Source organism: Chanodichthys erythropterus, chromosome 9, assembly GCF_024489055.1.
Source record: "Chanodichthys erythropterus isolate Z2021 chromosome 9, ASM2448905v1, whole genome shotgun sequence".
Taxonomy (NCBI): domain Eukaryota; kingdom Metazoa; phylum Chordata; class Actinopteri; order Cypriniformes; family Xenocyprididae; genus Chanodichthys; species Chanodichthys erythropterus.
The window spans coordinates 27,336,832-27,358,290 of NC_090229.1; the positions used below are offsets into that span (position 1 = coordinate 27,336,832).

Here is a 21,459-nt window from a genome sequence, read left to right on the forward strand (position 1 = left end):
ATTTTGTTTACATCAGCATGAGTTTGAAAATCACATTTTATTGGTTCAGACTTATGCCATCAAGAATTCGCTATGAATATTCACAAAGTTGGAACGCTGTGCTTGGTGCTCCTCGTTTGGGAGTCACACTTGTGCTCTTCGCGGTCAAAAGTGACCGACCCCTAAAATTCCATTTTTTTTCTCCCTCAGCAAAATGAATGTAATTTATTTTTGTTCAATAATATTTGTACTTTTTATTTTGTATTTTGAGAGAATTTCATGATACTAATTAATATTTATGCAATAATTATGATCAATTTTTCCTATCAAAAATAATACAAATATTTGTTCACTATTTTTCAATTAATGCAGTATTTCAGGTTAATATATATAATGTTTTTTATGTAGTGCCATCTGGTGAGAGTATAAAAAGACAAATGTGTAATACCATGGTGTAACCACTAGATACTTGTACAGCTCTCTATGGAGAGGCTTGTGAATTCCCTAGTTGTTTTTGGATGTATTCACCTAATTTTTTTTTAGGTTGAGGATATGAATATATATTTAGACATTCTCAAAAACTATCAAGTTTTTCTTATCAAGTTTTAGATATATTTTTGTAAGACATTGATTTGAAGTGTTATTTTTTGCATTATGATTACAGTCAAACCTAAACATTGCATAAAAAATGCCACGTAACTTTATTATTATTTTTTTTTTTACTTTTTATGCTCTTGACCCAGAGCTCCTGCAAAAAAAAAAAAAAAGAGAAAAAAGCCCAGAATGATGCGAAGGAACAAGCCTGTACTTCTAAGTGCACAGTTCAGAAGTGTGTGTGTATAATGTGTGTGTGTGTGTGCATGTTTGTGTGAGTGTGTGCGTCTATATCACATTCTTGATGTTTTAGAGTGTCACCCCTTTACTGCTGTGTACAAAATTCTCCAAACTTTTGTGTTTTTGTCGATTTCCCATTCATTTCATTTCTATTTTGACCGAAGACAACAAGTGACTATTTCTATTTCAAAGACTATTTCTTTTACGACCGCTTAGCATGCTCGAATCATAACATAATTTTTTCTTTTGTGTTACATTCCAAATGCCATAAAAGTCACCAAGTTTCATACCATTCCGATGAAAGCTGCGATTTTTAACATTTCAAAACAGAAAATTTTTCGGTCAAAAGTGACTGAAGCACACCAAAGTGCTAAAACGATACCAAACTTGTGCTGAGGGAAGTGCCAGTAGTCCAGAAGCGAGCAGAGAAAAACAGCACTTTTTATGGACAAAGGAAAGGTACTGCTCTCAGAAAACATACAAATAAAGATACTTTTAGATGTTGAATTACTATTTGGAGCATTGGGATTGCTAGACGAGGGCTCAATGAACTCATTTTTGTGAAAACCTCAATTTCGTCCAAAATTGACATTTTTCACTTGTTTTGCCTGTGGCTCGAAATTTCCACAATTTAGATCAGGCTTGATATTTTTGTTATAAGGGCTGATTTTCAGCATGCCCAGGTTGAGCCACCATCATTGGGGATCATAAACAGCGCAACAAATCGACGCATTCCATGCAAACAACTAATTTACATAATAAGTGTAATTGATTACATTGATGTGTCATTCCAATCCTAGATTTAATTCAGGTTTGGTTCATGAAGATTGTGTTTTGGTTGAAAATATTTCCCAGAAAAGTGACACGGTTGTTATAAATAATGGGTCATACGTTCACACTCAGTGCCTATATGTGTCTATTTTGGTTTATGTCCACTTCTTCATATCAGAGTGTCTCATCACTCCATATTACTTTCTGTCTGTGAGGTGAAATCGATGTTTCTGCTGGAGGCTTTGCTATTGAGGTTATGATAGCATGCCACAGCCAGTGCTGTCTACCAGAAACAGCGAGGGAGATATCACATAGGATACAAGCAGTGCCTGCTCTGGAAATAACTTTGGCGCTCCTTATATGATGCAATAGATTTCAGAAAAAAAAGTGAAAAGGCTGAACTTCTATGAAACTATAATCAGATGTCTGTCAGCTGAAATGAGATGGTCATTAAAGTTTTCATGTTCAAATGTTATTTTCAGTGTCATTTGTGTCAGTAGATCCATAGTCTCCCACTCTCATACACATAAAACTGTAAATATGATTGCTATTTCTATGGTTTGGGGGAAAAAATTGAATGGTTGAAAATGAAAATAGAACATAATGCTTCTGTGTAGATTTTTGGAATTTTGGAATAACCAACAATTGTTTCGAGATTAATCAGTCTCTTTAAGGCAAGTCAGTTCACTGGGCAGCTATTTTCTATGCAGTAGGCATACTGTAATTACAGCTCCTATCTGCTTGAATTCAGAAAGACTGAGACCTCTGTAATGTGTTTGTCAAGATTACATTTCACTTATATATCTCAAATCACCAATAAAATCTGACAGTATTGTTATCATAAATTGCTTCTTTAGCTTGTGTACATTCATTAGCTGGTCCAGTTACTATTGGTTTCTAGAGCAAACATAGGGATGCAAATAAGAGATTTTTTTTATTATTATTATCATTGTATAATTAAATTGTATACTTAATTGTTCTTGCTCATTTCCTGTTTTTACATTTAGATGACCTTTGCTGTCATTTTATAGATACTTACAATTAATTTAATAACATTGTTAAAGGCACACTATGTACATTTTCACCACTAGAGGTAGCTTATTTAAAACAAAGGTGTAACTTGATGACGCCTTGATTTCGCTGAATAATGGGAGGTGTTGTTCTCTATGGAGCCCCGCACATTGCCAAAACGTGCGTATGATTAACTATTTTGCTCCCTCGATTTATAAATCATGTGCATAATTTATAAATCGAGGGAAAGCATTAGTAAATCGTGTGCATGATTTAGCCTACTATTGCATGTCATGTCCGGGGCTCCGTAGTCTTCATGTCTACAGCCGGTGGAAAAGAATCCGACAGGACTTGGGTAGAAATCATGTTCATGGATGAGATTATTAACGTTACTGTAGTATGAAGCAGAGCAGGGCAGAGTGCTGTGCGAGCAGAAACGAGGACGCTGGAGCGATTGCTAATGAGAGACGAGCGCGACACACGTCTCGAGAGCAGCGGAACTTTTATTATACCGCAATCGCCACTTCCGTTTCTTCAGGTCAAACATATGTGGGGTAAGGACTCGCTCGGCAGCTGCTATGAGATACTTAGTGCACACTGCAGTAAGCTAGATCGATATTAGGCATGGTAAAACATAGTACTCGCTGTAAATCAAGAAAACAAGATTTAAACAATAAGATTTACTGTGTTGAGCTATATAACATGATTTGTTTTCTGTCGATGAATGTATCCATCCAAACAGTTGCTCACCTGTCTAATAAAACACATAATATATTAAAGGTGCCCTAGAATCAAAAAAATTATTTACCTTTGCATAGTTAAATAACAAGAGTTCAGTACATGGAAATGACATACAGTGAGTCTCAAACACCATTGTTTCCTCCTTTTTGTTTAAAAGTCCTTTTATATGTTTAAAAGACCTCAGAAGAACAGGCGAATCTCAACATAACACTGATGATATTTAGTGATATTTGTAAATTGTCTTTCTAAATGTTTCGTTAGCATGTTGCTAATGTACTGTTAAATGTGGTTAAAGTTACCATCATTTCTTACTGTATTCACGGAGACAAGAGCCGTCGCTATTTTCATTTTTAAACACTTGCAGTCTGTATTATTCATAAACACAACTTCATTCTTTATAAATCTCTCAAACAGTGTAGCATTAGCCGTTAGCCACAGAGCACTATCAAACTCATTCAGAAGCAAATGTAAAAATCCAAATAAATACAATACTCACATAATCCGACGCATGCATGCAGTATGCATGATGAACACTTTGTAAAGATCCATTTTGAGGGTTATATTAGCTGTGTGAACTTTGTAAATGCACTATATTATATTCGAGAGTTCGGGGGGCAGGGAGTGCGCGATTTGAAGGGGCCGCAGCCTGAATCGGTGCATAGTTAATGATGCCCCAAAATAGGCAATTAAAAAATTAATTAAAAAAAATCTATAGGGTATTTTGAGCTGAAACTTCACAGACACATTCAGGGGACACCTTAGACTTATATTACATCTTGTAAAAACTGGTTCTAGGGCACCTTTAAAGCGTCTTTGGTGTTTCCATGGTTTAAAAATAAAACTAAATAAAACCGTAAATTGAGGGTATTGCGGGTATGATTGATAGGCGACGGTTAAAATTGCTAATTTCTCTGGATTTAAACTTTCTTGGAAACATTTGAGATAATGTAAGTACACAAGTTAACAAAATATATAAAATTGTTGTAGTGGTTTTTGGATATTTTAATTCAAAAACATTACATATTGTGCCTTTAAATGTAATCTTTATCAGCTCTAATAATGAATATCCATTTTCATTCTGTACATTATAATGCTGTGATTCATCTGTAGCTTTTAAAATTAATTTCGTTTTTAGTGTTTTAATTTGTATAGACAAAATAGTACAGCATAATATTAGCCATTTACGAGTTATCATCATGAACATGAAAAATAATGATCAACTTCTTGGTATCAGTCAGAAATGTAATATTCTGTGCACCTTTACCCTCAAAATACACACACCTGAAGACCCACATGTAACTATTCCACCTGGTTCTGACACCTCTTTCTTTTTCTATGTCAGTTACAGACTGTCGTATCCTGGAGAATCTTCAGCGCTATGCCTCCCCTACTTACCTGCCTGTCAACTACCAGCTCCTCAACACAGAGTCCTCCTTCTTTCTTAAGGAGGCCACCCAGGACTTCATGCGCAACTCTAGTTTTCTCTCAAGAACAGAACTGTTCTTCATCCACCAGGCCAGGAAACCTCCCATCATCAATGCCACATATGGAACCCTTGCGGTGGAAGAGCCTGTTCCATTGGATCTCCTTCAGATGCCTGGCTCCTTTGTAGCCTCCTCAACCCTCTTCACCTTCAACTGGAAAGTGCAGACCTTTGTTCTCAATGAAAAGATTTACCTGAACAAACCCAAAGTTCAGGTCTTGTTCTACATCGCTGGGAGGGATTGGGACGACTACAGCGCAGTGGACAAACTCCCCTGCGTACGGATGTTCGCCTTCCACGAAACCCAGGAGGTCCGTGGAAGCTGCAGGTTAAGAGGGGACATGGGTGTTTGTGTCGCTGAACTTGAGCCTCTTCCTGGGTGGTTTGCACCTCCTAGCATTGTCCCAGGACGGCAGAGGAGTCCGGAAATGTCTGAAGGAACACCTGTAGAGCTGTACTACAGCCTTCGGGCCGTAGAAGCAGGGGGTTGTCTTTCCGAGGAGTTAGGGGACAGGAGCGCCGCTCACTCTGATCAAGAGGGATTGTTTGGGTCACCGACCTCTACACCCATGAGGCACATCGGGAGTGTAAGATTATTCCAGACTCCATCTTCTCCGGAATTATCAGAGCAACGTTTGGATGGGAATTTTGCAGTGTTGGTACCATCCACGCCTGTTCGGCAAAGGGATACCGTGTCAGCATATGTTGCAGCTTCGCCATACTCACCTGTGGAAATGTTCACTCTAAGGTAAGATGACTTCATATGCAAGATGTGCAACTGCATTGAAACTGCTGCGTTAGCAAATAACTATCCACATGAGACCTTTTCCAGGGGCTTTCATGGCAGTAGTGAAGGTTTCTGTACTGAATGTCACAGGAAGCATTACTATTGACATCACGCCATTCTATCAGCAGTTAAATAGCAATTTGCTTTGCAGCTTCAAAGATTCATTAAAGCCTTTTTGCTTTGTTTTCTACTCTGTTATTTGAATCCCAACTAATCATATTTTGCCCAGTTATCAGTCTACGCTTCACTTGGATCTCCATATTTGGTCACATTTTCTTTGGCATTATCATTTAGCTTTTGAAATGGTTGTGATTAATTCCGGCTGGTGTGCCTGCGATGAATTTTCACTTCATGGTTACTTTACTTAATTTAACTGTTTTTTTGTTTACCATTGCAGTGAGAAAGACATCTTCATTTTCAGGTGAAAACATCCAGCCGCACTAAATCTGCGGGTACTAATTAGAATTTGCAGATGCGGCTAAGTGATTTGGGTAATTAACACACAATGCAAATGAGGATGTCATCAATTAGAATGCGCCTCCATTAGCTTAATGACTGCAAGCTCGTCCGATTGTAATCACAGTGGGTGAGAACATTTATAAACCATATGAGACCCAACCAGACAAGAGGTCAAGCCAATTTGTCAGCCCTGCATGCGCACACAAGATAAGAGGCACTAGGAGACACGATAGCTGGTGTATTTTGAAGAAAATCAGCTGGTATATTGATGTAAACTGGGGGGCTTTGCTGACTTCATGACTATACTTGTATTTTTCTTGTAAGAAGAATAGTGAAAGGACAAATCACTTGCTTTTTGAGGGTTTTGCGTGTATGTGGATGCATGTGTGAAATGAATATTTGGTTTGTCCAACGATGATTTGTGTGTGTGTGTGTGTGCATGTTTTTGTGAAATATCAGGACACAAATGTGTATAATGACATGGGTATGACATAGGTATTACAAAAAGAGGTGACTTATGAGGACATTACCCATGTCCCCACTTTTCAAAAGGCTAAATCATACAGAATGAGTTTTTGTGAGAAAGTAAAAGTGTGCACAGTTTCCTGTGATGGTTAGGTTTAGGGGTAGGTGTAGTGTAGGGGGATAGAAAATATAGTTTGTACAGTATAAAAACCATTACGCCTATTTAATGTCCCCACAATTCACAAAAACGAACGTGTGTGTGTGTGTGTGTGTGTGTGTGTGTGTGTGTGTGTGTGTGTACTTGTTTTTGTGAAATATCAGGACACAAATGTGTATAATGACATGGGTATGACATAGGTATTACAAAAAGAGGTGAAATATGAGGACATTCAGCATGTCCCCACTTTTCAAAAGGCTTATAAATCACACAGAATGAGTTTTTGTGACAAAGTAAAAGTGTGCACAGTTTCCTGTGAGGGTTAGGTTTAGGGGTAGGGGTAGTGTAGGGGGATAGAAAATACGGTTTGTACAGTATAAAAACCATTATGCCTATGGAATGTCCCCACATTTCACAAAAACAAGTATGTGTGTGTGTGTGTGTGTTTATGATCAACAACCACTCTACTTTGATGTGCTTATAGGTAAGACCCATATGTATTGTCCCTGGTAGTGTGTGTGTGTGGTTACTCTATACTGTAGTCATTGGAAAAATGATTCATGAATAAAATATTTATGTGTAGTTATGCAATATGCATGTTGAAGGGGTCTTATGACTAGAAAAATCATGCTTTCGTTTTATCAAGCATAACATTATCATCTGATGAATTATTGATTTATAGCTTGCTTTAAATTAAATCAGTATTAAATAGTCTACAGAGAATCATTAAAGAAACTTGAAAGAAACAAATACACTAATTCTCAGTATTAATGAGCCATTAAATGTTTTTCATGAGCTGCTGAGTATGAATGTCTCAATTGAGCCATGACATCTGTTTTCATTGTGTTTTTGTGCGGAGGGATAGGGTCGTATATCTCTTCTGAAAATTAGATAGAGACTAATCAAAGTCTGCTTGAATTACCATAAATAATATTCATGTAGCAAATTATAAAACAAAACAAAAAATGATTTCATTATTTTGAGTTGCATGTTTATGTTGCTGCTAAATCTGCTTTACAATTAGACTTTTTTCTAATTAGTTCAAAATTAAGTCTATTTTTTTTATCTATTTACATACTGCATATTACTTAGCACTTAATCACTGCATTACCAAGTATGCTTTTTTGATGAATTACTGTATGAATTACTGATTGTACACTGTAAAAAAGAATTGTTAGTTAAGTTACCTGATTGTCTTGAAATTTTGAGTTCATCAAAATTTAAAAAATTGAGTTAATACAATGAAGGCGATTGATTTAATAAACAGAAACTCAAAAAATTATGTTATCTGAACCACATTAACTAAGTTGAATTGACAAAAGAAAAAAGGTTGTGAAAAATATTTTTACAGTGTACTTCATATTTTTTTAATTATTATTTTATTTTCTGATTTTAGATTTTCTCAGCAGTTAAAAATAAATAAATAAATGCACCCAAATCTGGTTATAATGATCACTCTAGGCTGTGTGGAAAGCGTCCCACAGATGCTGTATTAAGTCGTGCCGGTGGAACATCCACCGCCTAACTCCAAAATAAGCAATCAGCCTGTCCCAGAGTAAACAATCTTATTCCAGATGGAAGAGGGCTAATCTTCAGTAACTCCAAATCTACACACACATTTGTTTTTATATCAATCATAGTTGGGAATTTTCATTCACTTTCGATCCACAATGTAGGTAAAAACTGACCCAACCACACAGAGCGGATGAACATATAAAAAACAATTTTGCTAAAATGATTTTATTTTCTCAAGCATAATGATTTTTGTTCAGTGGAGGTGTATTGCTTGTTCCAATTCAAAAGGTGTTTACTTTTAAACTAAATTTGGCTGAACTTCAGCTGCAGGAAAAAAGCATTAGCTTTTTTTGTTTGTTTGTTTGTTTGTTTGTTTTTTAAATGGAAGAATATAATCAAATACCACTGCAGACTCAGAGTGTAATGCAAAGACTGCACCAACTACTGTACATAATTAGTGGAAGCCTGCAACTGTAAGGCTTGGCATCTGTGAGTCATCCTGTTTTCAAAAATAGTGCTTTTATGTTGATATTGTTGCCATTGCACTAAATAGCTCTACTGTGATTGCTGCATACATCATTATGGTTGTCATTCCATGTTAGCTTACTTTAGAGTGATCAAATGTTAACCTCAATCACACCAGCTTCATGATATTTAATGATACACATCAGCTATATTTGTTGTCAAACGATATGTGACCAGTGTTGTACGGTGGCCCAGTAGTGCACAACACAACGAAATTAAAAAAGCAAAAATAAGTTCACAACACAACGAAATCGAGCCACAATGCAACGGAATAAAGCCACAACACAACGGAATAAAGCCACAACACAACGGAATAAAGCCACAACACAACAGAATAAAGCCACAACACAACAAAATAAAGCCACAACACAACCAAATTAAAAAAGCAAAAATAAGTTCACAACACAACGAAATCGAGCCACAACCCAACGGAATAAAGCCACAACACAATGGAATCAAGCCACAACACAACGGAATAAAGCCACAACACAGTGGAATCAAGCCACAACACAACGGAATAAAGCCACAACACAATGGAATCAAGCCACAACACAACGGAATAAAGCCACAACACAGTGGAATCAAGCCACAACACAACGGAATAAAGCCACAACACAGTGGAATCAAGCCACAACACAACGGAATAAAGCCACAACACAACGGAATAAAGCCACAACACAACGGAATAAAGCCACAACACAACAGAATAAAGCCACAACACAACAAAATAAAGCCACAACACAACCAAATTAAAAAAGCAAAAATAAGTTCACAACACAACGAAATCGAGCCACAACCCAACGGAATAAAGCCACAACACAATGGAATCAAGCCACAACACAACGGAATAAAGCCACAACACAGTGGAATCAAGCCACAACACAACGGAATAAAGCCACAACACAATGGAATCAAGCCACAACACAACGGAATAAAGCCACAACACAGTGGAATCAAGCCACAACACAACGGAATAAAGCCACAACACAGTGGAATCAAGCCACAACACAACGGAATAAAGCCACAACACAATGGAAATGCTCCCAACCACCAGGGGGCTCTCAGAGCTCGGTAAAGTTAGTTTTCCTTGCCAATGTTCTATAGAGTCGGCAGTAATATCAATACCACAATTAGTTTTAACAGTATGACAACATTGTATATCATGAAATATTAATTAAAAATCACCTACGTGCAAAATAGCTTCATATTTATACCTGTGAATGATTTGACGAGCTACCACTGTGCATGGTGAAGGGAACGTCTGCCAATTCCACCAAGTGGTTAAAACGTATAATTTGTATTCATTAAAATTACTTATAACATTTAAAAACAGACATATTCAAATTTCAAAGCTTGTAAAAGCTTTCAAAGTCATTGTAATTAATACAAATTATACGTTTTAACCACTTGGTGGAATTGGTGGATGTTCCCTTCATCATGCGCTGTATCACGTCAAATCATTCACAAGTATAAATATGAAGCTATTGTGCACGTAGTTGATTTTTAATTAATATTTCATGTCGATATACAATGTTTACATACTTAAAAATAATCATTGTTGAAATCTTTGTAAGACTGTCGACTTTATAGAACAGTGGCAAGGAATACTAATATTACCGAGCTCTGAGAGCCCCCAAGTGGTCGGGAGCATTTCCGTTGTGTTGTGCCTCGATTTTGTTGTGTTGTGGCTTTATTCCGTTGCGTTGTGGCTTTATTTCGTTGTGTTATTTCGTTCGTTAACTTATATTTGATTTTTTAATTTCGTTGTGTTGTGCACTACTGGGCCACCGTAGTGTTGGGAGTAACGCATTACAAGTAACTTGAGTTACATAATCAGATGACTTTTTTTTCCAAGTAACTAGTAAAGTAACGTTACTTTTAAATTTACAACAAAATATCTGTTACTTTTTCAAACAAGTAACAAAAGTTACATTGTTTTCCCATCTATTGACTGACACCTCTCCTGTCCCCAAACAAATATACTTTATGTATTTAATCTCACTTTATTAACCAATGTAGCTGCTTATCTTCAATGATCCAATTCAACTATGTTATTTTTTCTTTTATTTAGCAAGAAAAAATGTAAAAAATTAAAGACTATACTGCACATTGATACAAAAAAATACATTCTGTTCATTGAACTTTCTTTTCATCAAAAAATCTTTACAAAAGTATCACAGTTTCCACAAAAATATTGAGCAGCATTGATAATAGTAATGTTTTTTGAGCGTCAAATCAGCATATTAGAATGATTTCTGATGGATCATGTGACACTGAAGACTGGAGTAATGATGCTAAAAATTCAGTTTTGACATCACAGAAATACATTTTTAAATCAAAGTAGAAAACAGTTCATTTTAATTGTAAGAATATTACTGTTTTACTGTATTTTTGCTCAAATAAATGTAACCTGATCACAGGATCTTATGCAGGTGAGCACAAGAGTCTAAAATATCTTTAAAAAACACTTACAGACCACAAACTTTTGAACTGTAGTGTATATCAAATATGGATACGGACATCAGGCTTACAGTCCTCTGAATTCACAGCTACTTTTTGCAGCTTCGGCTGGAGATAGTTGCTTTTGGCCATATAATGGTGTAGTTATGGCATCTACCAGCAGGAGAATACGCCCCATGACTCTCATTATGGTGCATACATGGAAATCCAACTTTCTTAGTTCACCAAGAACACTGTTTTGATAATGCAATTGTAAAAATAATCAGTGCTTGAAATGTGTGGCACGAATCATCTCCTCTGATAAAAGAGATAAGTAGATTTTCAATTTCAAGACCCTTTTAAGCAACTTATTATGCACCTTTCTGCTCTTGAACTGAAGTAATTGGTCCAGTCATGAATCACAGATGGTATTGGAGTCTCTTGCAGTCTGATATGTAATATTTTCTGTTGAGTGAAGTAGCATCCTTTAGGTAACATCTGCTTATGCTATATATATCTCTCCAGCACTGAGGTCTTGAAGATAGTGATTATTTTTTCCCAAGGCATTGTTAAGACAAAGCACTGCACACTTTGCAAGAATTTATTTCCCTCATCACAATCATTAGCTAAATCTTGCATCGCTCCATCTGTAATACACTTGCTTTGTTTGCAGGTGACTAGAGGATTACAGTAAGATGCTAAGTTGCTTTGATTTGTGTGTGTATCAACAATTTTTTTTTCTTCATTTTCAGGTTTAAGATGAAAGCAGCAAATCTTATTCCCCATGTTTCATATATACACTGTTATTCTCATGGCTAACTATAGAAAGTTCCTGACTTTTGCAAGAAAACTTTTTAAATGATTCATCTGAGTTTAAAAATATTTAAGAGAAGAAGTGCTTGTTTAGCAGCTCTGATCTGCTCTGGATCTGATTGTTTGCTCTTGTTTTTTTTTTTTTTTACATTGCACTATAATCTGCGTTCATCATCTATTTCACCTATGTCTACGGAGGCAACTGCACTGGCACCAGTTTAGAAAAAAATATTCTTTTTTTCCACTTATGCTTCATACTATTTCAAAGCTTGAGTGTGAATTAAACATTGTTCAGATATTCAAAAATGGCTGACATAAACATAATTTTTTATCCTATATATGAAGAGGTGTATGATGAGTGTTTATAAGTAAACTCATACAATTGCACGAAAAAATATGGGAACCACTTGCAGAATCTGTGAAAATGTGAATAATTTTAACAAAATAAGAGATCATGCAAAAAGCATGTTATTTTTTATTTAGTACTGCCCTGGTAAGATATTTTACATAAAATATGAAAAAAAAAAAAAAAAAAAAATGATGGATGATTTTGTGATGGTTGTTCATGAGTCTCTCGTTTGTTCTGAGCAGTAAAACTGCCCAACATTCTTCAGAAAAACCCTCCATGTCCTGCAGATTCTTCAGTTTTCAAGGATTTTTTTGCATATTTGAACCCTTTCCAGCAGTGACTGTATGATTTTGAGATCCATCTTTTCAGACTGAGGACAACTGAGGGACTCAAACACAACTATTAAAAAGATTCAAACATTCACTGATGCTCCAGAAAGAAACCAGGGGGCCAGGGGGTGAAAACTTTTTGAATTTGAAAATCAAAATAAATTGTATTCATTTGTCTTCGGGGAAACATGCAAATACCTTCTGTTGCTTCTGAAGGGCAGTACTAAATGGAGAAAATTTAACAAAATATGAAAAATTTAGACATCTTCATACTTTTTCAAAAGTTTTCACCCCCCTGGCTCTTAATGCATTGTGTTTCCTTCTGTAGTAAATGTATAATTACAATGTAACAAGGACACCTAAAAATTAAACTGCAACCCTGTACTGTATATTGTGAAGTTCCCTCTGTGATCCCTTGAACAAAGATTTTAGATCATGTATTGTACTTCAGGGGGTTCTGCTCAACCTGAACAACTTCCATTCAGAGAGAATGGAAGGGAACCTCCTTGATACAGACTGGTTTTGTAAACTGGATCAGTTGATTCATTGAAGATCCAACAAAAAAGAATCATACGCTCACAAGCAACCTGGACATCGCTAGAAAGGCAAATGGGTTTGGAATGACATGACAGTATTTCCAATTTTCTCTGAACTATTCTTTCAAACAGTGTTTCATGATGTTCCCCAAAAATATTTAGAAATTCATTGCGGCGTTTAGTGGCAGTCATCCAGATGATTTATCTATTATACACGGATTTCTGAAAAGCTGTCATGGCACCTACAGTCAAGTGTGATTTATGGTGGAGTAGCAATAAATACTTTAAGAGGGGTACATATTTATGGCTGGAGCTCCGGTCATAATGATTTCTTAGTTGAAAAAAGTACCTTATTGGGGTTTACTAGCTGAACATTTGTGTCATGTTGCCCATCTTTTGCTGTACGCTGGATGCGCGCAAGAGCTGGCAGACTAAATTGTTTGCGCTTCTCAAACTGTTTTTGTTATTTTAATCATTCACCCCCACTAAGAACAATCTACAGAGCATTTGGATGCTGAACATTGGATTCAGAAGCTGTCAACTGTGCTTAATGGAAAAGAGCGAGAGAGATTTGTTCTCGTATACATGAGTGTGTGTGTATGTGTGTGTTTTTGTTTACATCAAGCAAGTGTATGAATACCAAAAGCAGAGCCTATTTAAAGGGAATCAATTTGTCCCATCTTTAAAAGGCAGTGCATCAGTGGGCACATTATCTGTGATTCTGCCTCATTATACACACTGATGGACAGCAGTAACTACTGCAGCCGCCTCACCATCAGCTGGACCCGTCAACAGTTGGACTGCACTGGCCACTACACAGACTGGCTGCTTTACAAATCAAAGTTACTTTTTATCATTTCATGATTTTCTCTTTGAATTTGAAACTTGACAGAACAAAAGATATGATTATTCATAACAAATGTCTGTCATCTATGCAAAAACAGATTCACATTATGCAACAACACCCAAACACACTTGAAACTAATAAAATGAATAGTTCTGAATTGTCAATAGAGAATTCCAGTCGAGCTAAAATTCATGAGCTTACCATTATAGCAACATTCCTGTAGCACAAATAGTACAAAAACATGGTAATCACTGATTGCAGTATCGGCCAATACAGGTCACCGATACTGATCACCGAAATAAATAATACTACGTGATAAATAGAAGGCTTGAAGCCTTCAGTTCAGTTATTTATGTATCTAGCTATTCTTAACAACAATGTATAGGTCTATTAAGTATCAAAATAATTAAGAAATGAGAAAGTATCTTGAACTGACAACTCTTTGCAAATATTTTAATGAACTGATAACTGTTTGTTGGCAAGCAACATGTGCAACTCTTTTAAATGTGATTAGGAACAGTGTAGAGCTTAGAGTCCTCACTGTATAAATTAAATATAGATTAATCCTGCTAAATTTACTAAAGATCACTGAGTAATTTCCCTTTGTCTTGTGTCATTTGATTAACATTAAGGACACAGATGGCAGCAAGTTTGTTAGGCTGCTGTCACTTTAAAGGCCTGTTCACACCACGAACGACAGCAGTTTGTTCATTCTAATCTCACCCGCTGCGGTTTCAAAGTGTGTGCAATACATTTTTGCAGTTCTTGTTCCATTATAACCAGCAGATGTCCTCAATGAGCTATGTTTCAAATAAATAGCTAGTGTAATCAATCTAATCTAACAGTGAATCTGGCTAAATAAAGTCAATATAGTGGAATAAAAATAATGCCTAGTCTTTTTCACTGCAGGAAGCAAGACAATGTTGTAGAAACTGGATACCTGAGGTAATTTTATGTTACACTGTTTGCTACCTCGCCATAATTATCTCATCGTTAATACTTCTCATCATTATTCTGAGGGTATGACCGATTGTTTTCCATATATCCGTTTTCTTTAAAATATCCTTGAAAAGAGGTGGCTTTTTTCTGGACTTCTGCGATTAATTCCATTTTAAATGCTTTAATTAGAAAAGATTCTGATTGGCTGTCAGTGTTTTATCATTCAACAGCTGGAAAAAAATTGTTCTGAAAGATAACAATTGGCAGCCAGTTGATCAGAGCACCCTTAGTGCTTACAATGCCATGGTTATGGGTTCGATTCAGGGAATGCATGAGCTTTTAAAAAATGCATGGCATCAGTACATTGTGAGCTGCTTTGGATAGAAGCATCTGCCAAATGCATGAAAGTTTGGGGGGTCCACTAAAAATTTTAGAGAGAGAGAGAGAGAGAGAGAGAGAATTGAATTTGAAAAAGCCTTTTATTACTATAAATCACACTTCATTGTACACAGTTAACAAAACACAAAATTACCTTATATAAGTACCAAAGAAATCAATAAAACATACAAATAAATAAATTACACTAAATGTGTAAAAAAATAAATCCTCTTCAACAACAGTACATATTGCTCCATTACCACACCATTTCATTTCAAATGTTAAAACATCCTTTGTAGACTTATAAAAACAAAAATCAATCAACACTCATGATTTCACCGAATTTAAAAACAGTATTACTACATCTTCACCAGAACATCTTTCAACCTTATTTTTCCTGCTCATATAAATGGCCGGTTTTGCCTGACCTAAAACAAAATTCAAAAGCTGACAAGTAAACATTTTACCTCAGAAAAACTTAAATCCAAAAATACAAATCCTCATGGAAAACAATTCGCTAAAAGAAATACAAATATTTTCCAACATTGAAATAAAGGTTATAGTCTGTCACATTCCATAAAATATTTGATATTTGATTATTCTGGGTATCTCATATTTTCAATTATTCTTTCATTACGGACCCATAACACTTAGAAAAGTCACTTCGGCCATTTTAGTGCTTTTCACGATCACAAACTCGCCAGTTCTGGTCTTAGTCAGAGGGTGCAGAGTTTACTAATGCATTTGAGTCGAACCGCCACATGCTTGTTCATAAAAAAACTGTTTTCTTAGTCACAATACTGCAACTTGCTAAGCCAGTTGATAAACAAAAATCAAAAGGTCCCATGATGTGCAACATGCTCCTTTCATTGAGCCTTTAGTTTTAATCCATCCTGACGCAGATTTGCGTAAATATGGCCTCCAATAATCTACTGGTCATAATGATTTCAGAAAAATCCAGAGTAAATCAAATATAACATTTTATTTGTCAAGTAAAAATGTCAATTTCATAGTTTTACAATTAAAAGCCAATTCAGAAATAATGAATGCATAACATCAATTGAAATGCATACAGTGGTGGACTAGTGTTCAAAGACACTTGCCCATCACTGCGTGGGGGTCTCTGGCTACAGAAAATCCCCCTTGACTGCTTTACAATTTACCTTATATACAGACCATAACAAAAGGGTTATAAATATTTACTATACCAACACCTGTTTTGGGGGAGAGGAGTGGGTTTTCACAAAAGGCACCACCCAAAGAGAGGACAGAATTTTCCTTAGTTTTCAATCTTCTTCATAATACCAGTGACTGCTGTGAAATTGAGACCATTTTACCAATCGCACTGAGACATTTAAAATGATACCAAACATAAAAAGGGAAAAACAATAGATACACAAGTTACATTATATGTCTTGAAGAGTTTTCAGTGACTTGAGTCAGGGGGAAGGGAAGGTGTGTTTGTGTGTGGTGGGGGTGGAGTTGTCCTTTTGAGGTTAGGGCAAGGCGTTGTCCTTTGCTACTTCTTTGAGATCTTTTTTCCAGATAAGTTTTATCATTTTATTGCAGGATGCTTGATCTCTGTTTTTGTCTAGCAGGAAAATCAAGTCTTTACAAAGGTGTATTAGGAGAGTTAACTTCCCCATTTCTGTCCATCAGCAAATCTTTTTCTTCAATACTGACCAACGATTTCCAGTTCTTTAGCATTTGCTCAACAGTCCGCAACGACCTGACCTTTAGACAAGAGGCCACATCTTCTGTTCTTTCAAAGTCCATTCCAGCTACATGAATCAAACATCCAAACGTGAAGATCTGTGAATTCCGCAACAGTACATGAAGAGTTCAGATGCAAAACCCTTTAAATCCATCAGACATCTTTTCTTTTAAATGAGCATTTTTTTTACCAGGCTTTTACAATCAAGTTCAGGAGTTTCATTTTAAAGGTAATGATAAGGTTATTAGCTAGTGAATAAAATAACTTTTTTTCAAAAATGTCACTCTAGACAATTTATTGTTTTTTAACGAGTTAGATTTTCTTTTGCGTCAAAACCAGCTAAATCCACTTTTGCTTATTTTGCAAAAACCTAGAAATCCACCTATTTGTGGCAAGACATAGTAAGGATTTTTTTTTTTTTATCATACTTTTTCTCTCAAAAGATGTCAATGATACTGACACAGACAGATGATGAGACCAAATGCAAATGCAGAGAGGGATTGTGGGAAGCTGTGTCTAACTCAAGAATCTCTAAGCAACATAAAACAGTAATCACTCTATTCTCATTAGAGGCACCCTCTGCTTTCTCTCTGCCTCACCTCTGTGTATCGACTCATGTGTCACTCATTTACTCTTGGATCCTGAGGGCTAGGTGCTAATTTCAGCTGCTTTAGAAAGTGTTGCACGAAAAGATTGTCATATATGAGGAACTGTCATTTTAAAACCTCTTGCCCTTTTGTCTTAATCACGAAATGTACTCCAACTCGGTTTCTTTTGAACCTACACTCTTAGAAGAAAATCTTCTATATAGGTTCTAGTTTTAACATATCAAACAGCTTGTAAATACTGACTTATAATTAGAAAAAAATTAAATAACCTTTCCCTGTTGGTCATGAGCTAGTTTAAGCTGGTCCTGAGCTGGAGATCCTGACCATCTTAGACCGGTTCATGACCAGCTAAGGACCAGCATAAACCAGCTGCGATTTAGAGGATTTGAAGCAATTGATTTGTTGAACGTGTACTACGTGCCGTAAACATTCGTTCAATGTCATTATCTCATTTTTGACAGAGATGGCGTTTAGCGGCTTTTGCATCTGAACTCTTCACATTAAGTCCATGAAAGGAAGAATTGTCATTTGTTAAATCAAAACGAGCTCCGTTTATTAGTGGCTCCTCCAAAAGCCAGTGAAGAGAAGGTGTTGTCTCATTTCTATGTGATTCAAAGAGACTCCAAACCTTAACCCTTTCAAGCGTGAGTTTAAAATATTCTAACTGTCCCCCCAGAGTAAGTTTTTTTAAGGCGACCGTTATTTTAGAGCGTTTGCCTTTAATGTTTCCATAGCAATGCGTCTTGCGTGTCACGAGCGCTGAGCGCAGCCACAATAACGCTGTATGACAGGTGGATCGCTATTTTTTTGTTTTTCCTTGTTTATTTAAAATATTCACAAACTTGCTTACCATGTTATCAACTATTTGATATTCCGATCCTCAAATATGTGTGAATGTGTTTTGTCGTTTAAAAGCCTTTATAAATTATCTTTATCTTGATCTATAATCAATCAATCAATTTTAATTTATAGAGCACCTTACAACAGCCATAAGGAGCACTAGGTGCTTTCCAGTAAAAACAAGACAATAATAATATATATATTATATATATATATATATATATATATATATATATATATATATATATATATATATATATATATATATATATATATATATATATATATATAAGAAGACAATAAGAAATAAAAGAAAATAAATAAAATATAAGAACAAAATGAACATCAAATAGGAATTGAAAACAGGGACTATGTATTAAAAGCATGTATGAATAAATACGTTTTCAATTTCGCTTTAAAAACACTCAGCACAGTTATGGAACGTAAGTGTGCTGGAAGTGCGTTCCACAGCTTTGGTCCCTGGATGGAAAATGACCGGCCTCCGAACTTCTTGTAATTGTAATTGGGAATGACCAGAGAGGTATGTCCAGAGGAGCGGAGAGCTCTGGCTGGTTGGTAGACCTTTATTAATTCGGCAAGGTAGGCTGGGGCCAGACCGTTGATGGCTTTAAACACAAAAAGAAGGACCTTATACTCCACCCTAAACCGCACCGGAAGCCAGTGAAGTGAGTGGAGTACAGGGGTGATGTGTGAGCGTTTGGAGGTATTAGAGAGAAGTCGTGCTGCAGCATTCTTTACCATTTGGAGCCTATTGAAAAGTGATTGATTTAGTCCAGTGTAGAGAGCATTACAGTAGTCAATCCTCGAGCTGATGAAGGCATGTATAGCTTTTTCAAGGTCAGCTTGGGACAAAAATGATTTGACCTTGCTGAGTAGTCTTAGCTGGTAAAAACTTGCCTTCACTACTGCACTGACCTGCTTTTCGAAGTGCATACTTTTGTCAAAGATAACACCCAGGTTACGCACGATAGGTGAAAACTGAGGAGTTAGAGGACCAAAACTAGGAGAAATGCTGGGTGAATCTGGACTAAACAGGATATACTCAGTCTTATCTTCATTCAAATGAAGGAAATTCTGGGAAAGCCACTGTTTGATATCCTGAAGGCAATTATAGAGCGGGTCCATTGCAGAACAATTACTCAGAATCACAGGAAGATAGATCTGGAGGTCATCAGCATAGAAATGAAATTGAACATTGTGATTGGAGATGATTTGACCAAGTGGCAGCATATAGAGTGAGAACAGAGTAGGCCCAAGAATAGATCCTTGAGGCACACCTGATGGCAGAGAAGCAACCGAGGAAGAATAATCATTGAGCATTACTGAGAAAGTTCTGTTAGTGAGGTATGGTGAGAACCAATTTAGCACCGCACCCTGCAGACCAACAGCATGTCGAAGACGAGAAATGAGGATGGCATGATTTACGGTGTCAAATGCAGCGGTTAGGTCCAGTAGCACCAAAACGCGAGATGGGCGCCGCCATCTTAGTTTGCACTGCAGTTCACAGAGTCCTGTCAGTCTGATTTACAGCAGGTGAATTCATCAGTTTCTCCCGAAATATATGCAAGTAAGTGGCTGGTGAACTGGAAGAATAATAGAGTAAACTTTGTTGTTACTTGGGCCCATTATGTGTGTCTGATATGAATAAATGTCGGCAAATTGTATTGGAATGGATTGTTATTGCTCCTTCCACTGATGTCTGACATTAGTGTGTATTTTATAAACTCTAAATATATTGTTTTAATGGTGCTTATGCGTATTTAAATGTCTGAAACCTTAAAAGAAACATTATGTGGCTGAAAACACTGCATAGCTGTGATATATGACAAGAGCTGCACGCGTCCGTCTCGCAGCCAGAGCGCGAAAGCACAGTTTGAATGTGGCAGTTATGTGACGTCGCTGAACGTTCAAAATCCAATATGTGGGGACCGTATGCCCAGGGGCACTGAAATAAAAATCCCATATGTGGGACCGTACCGCTCAAAGGGTTAAAGAGATTGCAATAAAACACTGGCAGTCTATTCACGTTCACTTTAAGGGGGTCTATTAGAAACAGGGATTTGTCAAACCCCAGTCCTTCAGTTCTCTGTAAAATGGAGCCATGAAACAGCCCGCCACCCATTCACTAACAGTCCATACAGAAATCTTTGTAAAAATTGCAACCGATTTTGGTATTATTGGTATTATTTTGGTATTAACCATTTCCATCCATCAAGCCTGCCTTTTACCTTATCAGCTACCCCTTCCCAGTTTTTCTGAATGAATATTTCATCTCCCAGATACACTCCTAAGTACTTAAAACCACATGTTCCCCAGGTTAAACCGTCGGGAAGAATTGGTTTCCCTTTTGACCATTTTCCAATTAAGAGTGTTTCACTCTTGTTCCAATTCACTTTTGCTGATGATAAAATTTTAAAATCTTCTAAAACTTTCATTAAAACCTGCACATTTTGTCTATTAATAAAAACCACCACATCATCAGCATAGGCAGATGAAGAAATACTGTTTTCACAAATAGGTAGATTCAAACCACACATATTTTCTCTTAATTTTTGCAACAAAGGTTCTATAGCAAGGGCATATAACATTCCAGACAAAGAACAGCCCTGTCTAATACCCCATAGACTTTAAAAGGTGTGCATAAGCCACCGTTTATCTTAAGCACGCTCTCAATGTCACCATAGAGCACTTTCACTTTATCAATAAAATCCTGACAGAATCCAAAGGCTTCTAAAGTTCTCCACAAATAAGAGTGTTCAACCCTATCAAAGGCCTTTTCTTGATCTAGTGAGATAAGACCAGTATCAATGTTGAGCACTTTGGAGACATCAAAAATATCCCGTATCAGGGCAACATTGTCGAAAATTTACCTACCAGGGACACAATAAGTCTGATCTGGATGCACCACTTGCTAGCTAA

At 36.4% G+C, this 21,459-nt stretch overlaps 1 protein-coding gene across 1 annotated transcript in view; it reads left to right on the top strand.

Moving 5' to 3' along the window:
- Positions 1-21,459, top strand: part of si:dkeyp-14d3.1 (transmembrane protein 132C) — a 440,140-nt gene that overhangs the window by 82,736 nt on the left and 335,945 nt on the right. Inside the window, exon 2 of the mRNA XM_067395195.1 lies at positions 4,679-5,567. Within this exon, the coding sequence (XP_067251296.1) occupies positions 4,679-5,567 (889 nt within the window). The remainder of the gene's footprint in view (positions 1-4,678; positions 5,568-21,459) is intronic.